Consider the following 2,223-nt stretch of genomic DNA (forward strand, 5'->3'; position numbering starts at 1 on the left):
CTTCCGAGTCTTCACTGCCACTATACCACTCATCTAATGCTTCTTCAGCTAATAATTAAAAGAGAAATAATTATTTACTTAATTTATTAACCTGTAACAGGGACCTAAAGCTTGTCATCTTAGTTGGGACGGCACCAGTTCCATTCCCATGCTAACATCAAATTTTGAGTAGTCTAGTGAAAAGGGGAAATAAATAGATTTCTCACCAGATCCTTCTTCAGACAGAGCATCTCCCCAGAGTTCTTCTTGCAAGGCTTTGCGAGATGTAGCTTTTCCACTGTACCTTTTATCAGCTTCCAAGAGAGAGGCTGAAGCTTTTTTCCGTATATTACCAACCGGGAAAATGTCATCTGCAGTTTCATCCTCAAATCTGTCAATCACTTTAGCAACTGTAGCTGTGGGGAAAAAAAAAACCACAGGGGGAAGCATGTCTAAACCAAACCGAATTTCAGAATGGCAGGAAAGAGCCGTTGAAAACTCCTCATGCTCTGCAAACAAAAATACAGGTGAGCTGGATGACAACACAGCCTCACAGAACGGTCTGGCTTTTAGGCTTTGAGAGGGAGCACGGCTCTGCCATGTCTGGAGGAAGAAAATATTCTGCAGAGGGGGAAAGGTTGCTGGGGAATCAAAAGCAGAGAAAAGGCCTCAGAGCTGGGTTTTGTGTAGATCAGCACCAGTCCTGCCTAGAAACTACGGAGTAAAGTAATACTTCAGATCTAGCAGAAGAGATAAGCCAGCTCCAGGGGCATTTGTCAGAAAACATCCTGTGAGTGCCCTGCAGCCAGCGGTGTTCTCCCACCTGCCGGTTAACCTCAGTGATGAATGTTTATTAACCACCACCAAAAATTCTGCTGACTCCTTTTTTCTTTTTGAATGAACATTGCCTACATTCACTTTCTTCCCTGCCTCGTGTTTGTTTTAGAGAAGGTGCATAAAGCTCTAGACAAACTAAGCCCATCTAAGCCATTCCACAGATTCATGAGGGTCTCACAAGAAGCTTGCTCCTCAGGGCGGAGGGCTCGGCAAAGCTAGAATGTCTTCCCTCACTTCACTCTTCAGATTCAACCAAGAAAACTGCAATTCAGACGCACTTTGGCGTCTTGCTATATATACAAACCACATAAATACATAAATATTTTAGAATGGCTAAAGGGAGAAAACTATTCCACTGTGGTTATCACCCTCTTTCATACTCGTCTTCTCCAGGACACAGAAACTGAGCAGTTCGGCAAAGAGAACACATCACACCATCCTCCCTCCTTATTTTCATTCATGTGCGAGACACCCTATATGCAAAATTACAGGGTTAGCTTTGTTCAACCAATTGAGTGATCCAACTGGCTGAACATCGCTAAGTGCTCTTTTAATGTCTGTTTGGAAATGGTAATGCCTCACACACAGTGTTTACTTGAGGCAGGGGGGGAAGCGGAAAAAATCTTCTGCTCATGATCAAAGCAACAAGATCTGGTCTAAATATAGTCATGAGCTACAAGAGGATGGCAAGATGCTCGGCACCACGGAATGACTGGCCCAGGGGCAGTGCAGAATGACCTGTGGCACTCGCAGGACCTTGTGGCATTCTCAGTCTTAGGACCACTGAAGTATGAAGTCTGAAACTAAATCATGATTACTGAAATGAGAAAATGCCTCGTGCTGACTACGTGGATTTCTTCCGTGGCTGCAAAGATGCTGCTTACCAGACACCGTTGTGAACGCATGGATACAAGAGCCAGGCCAGCTGGCACGCTGACCATGACCAGTGCCTCCTAAAGCCCACCAGTGTCAGTGTGTGATGGTTGACTCACTACCTGACGGGGTGAGTGCGGGAACGGTGCGACAGATGTGCCCTACAGGTGAGTCCTGCCCCATGGCTCGGCTGGTCAAAGGGTCAGTGGACAAACTCTGCTCTGGAGAGTGTAAGTCAACGGGACAGCAGGCGCCAGCCAGGAAAAAGACATGACACCACCACCACCACCACCACCTACACGTCATGAGGAAGGGGACAAATATCTCAAAAATCACAACTAAAGCCAAAAGGTCTCTTTCCCCGCGGATTTCCAGCCACCTCCCAGCCTTGGCTCTGCACAGCCCAGCCTGCGGTGTGTGCTGCAGCGGGGCAGCCCGGCCTGAGCAGCCCTGAGCTGCCCCCGATCCCGGAGGTGATCCCGGCCCCTGAGCTAGGACCAGCCCCGGCACCGGCCCGCCCGGGCGCGGTGCGGC

General features: G+C 48.3%; 1 protein-coding gene across 1 annotated transcript in view; it reads right to left on the reverse strand.

Annotated features, from left to right (window-relative positions):
• Positions 1 to 395, reverse strand: part of LOC104492318 (protein AATF-like) — a gene marked incomplete at both ends in the record, with an annotated part of 1,605 nt that extends 1,210 nt beyond the window's left edge. The window contains 2 exons of the mRNA XM_010134857.1: positions 1 to 48; positions 207 to 395. Coding sequence (XP_010133159.1) covers positions 1 to 48; positions 207 to 395 — 237 coding nt within the window. The remainder of the gene's footprint in view (positions 49 to 206) is intronic.
• Between the last annotated feature and the right edge of the window lie 1,828 nt (positions 396 to 2,223).

The sequence above is a fragment of the Buceros rhinoceros genome, unplaced genomic scaffold (assembly GCF_000710305.1).
Source record: "Buceros rhinoceros silvestris isolate BGI_N320 unplaced genomic scaffold, ASM71030v1 scaffold45294, whole genome shotgun sequence".
Lineage (NCBI taxonomy): Eukaryota > Metazoa > Chordata > Aves > Bucerotiformes > Bucerotidae > Buceros > Buceros rhinoceros.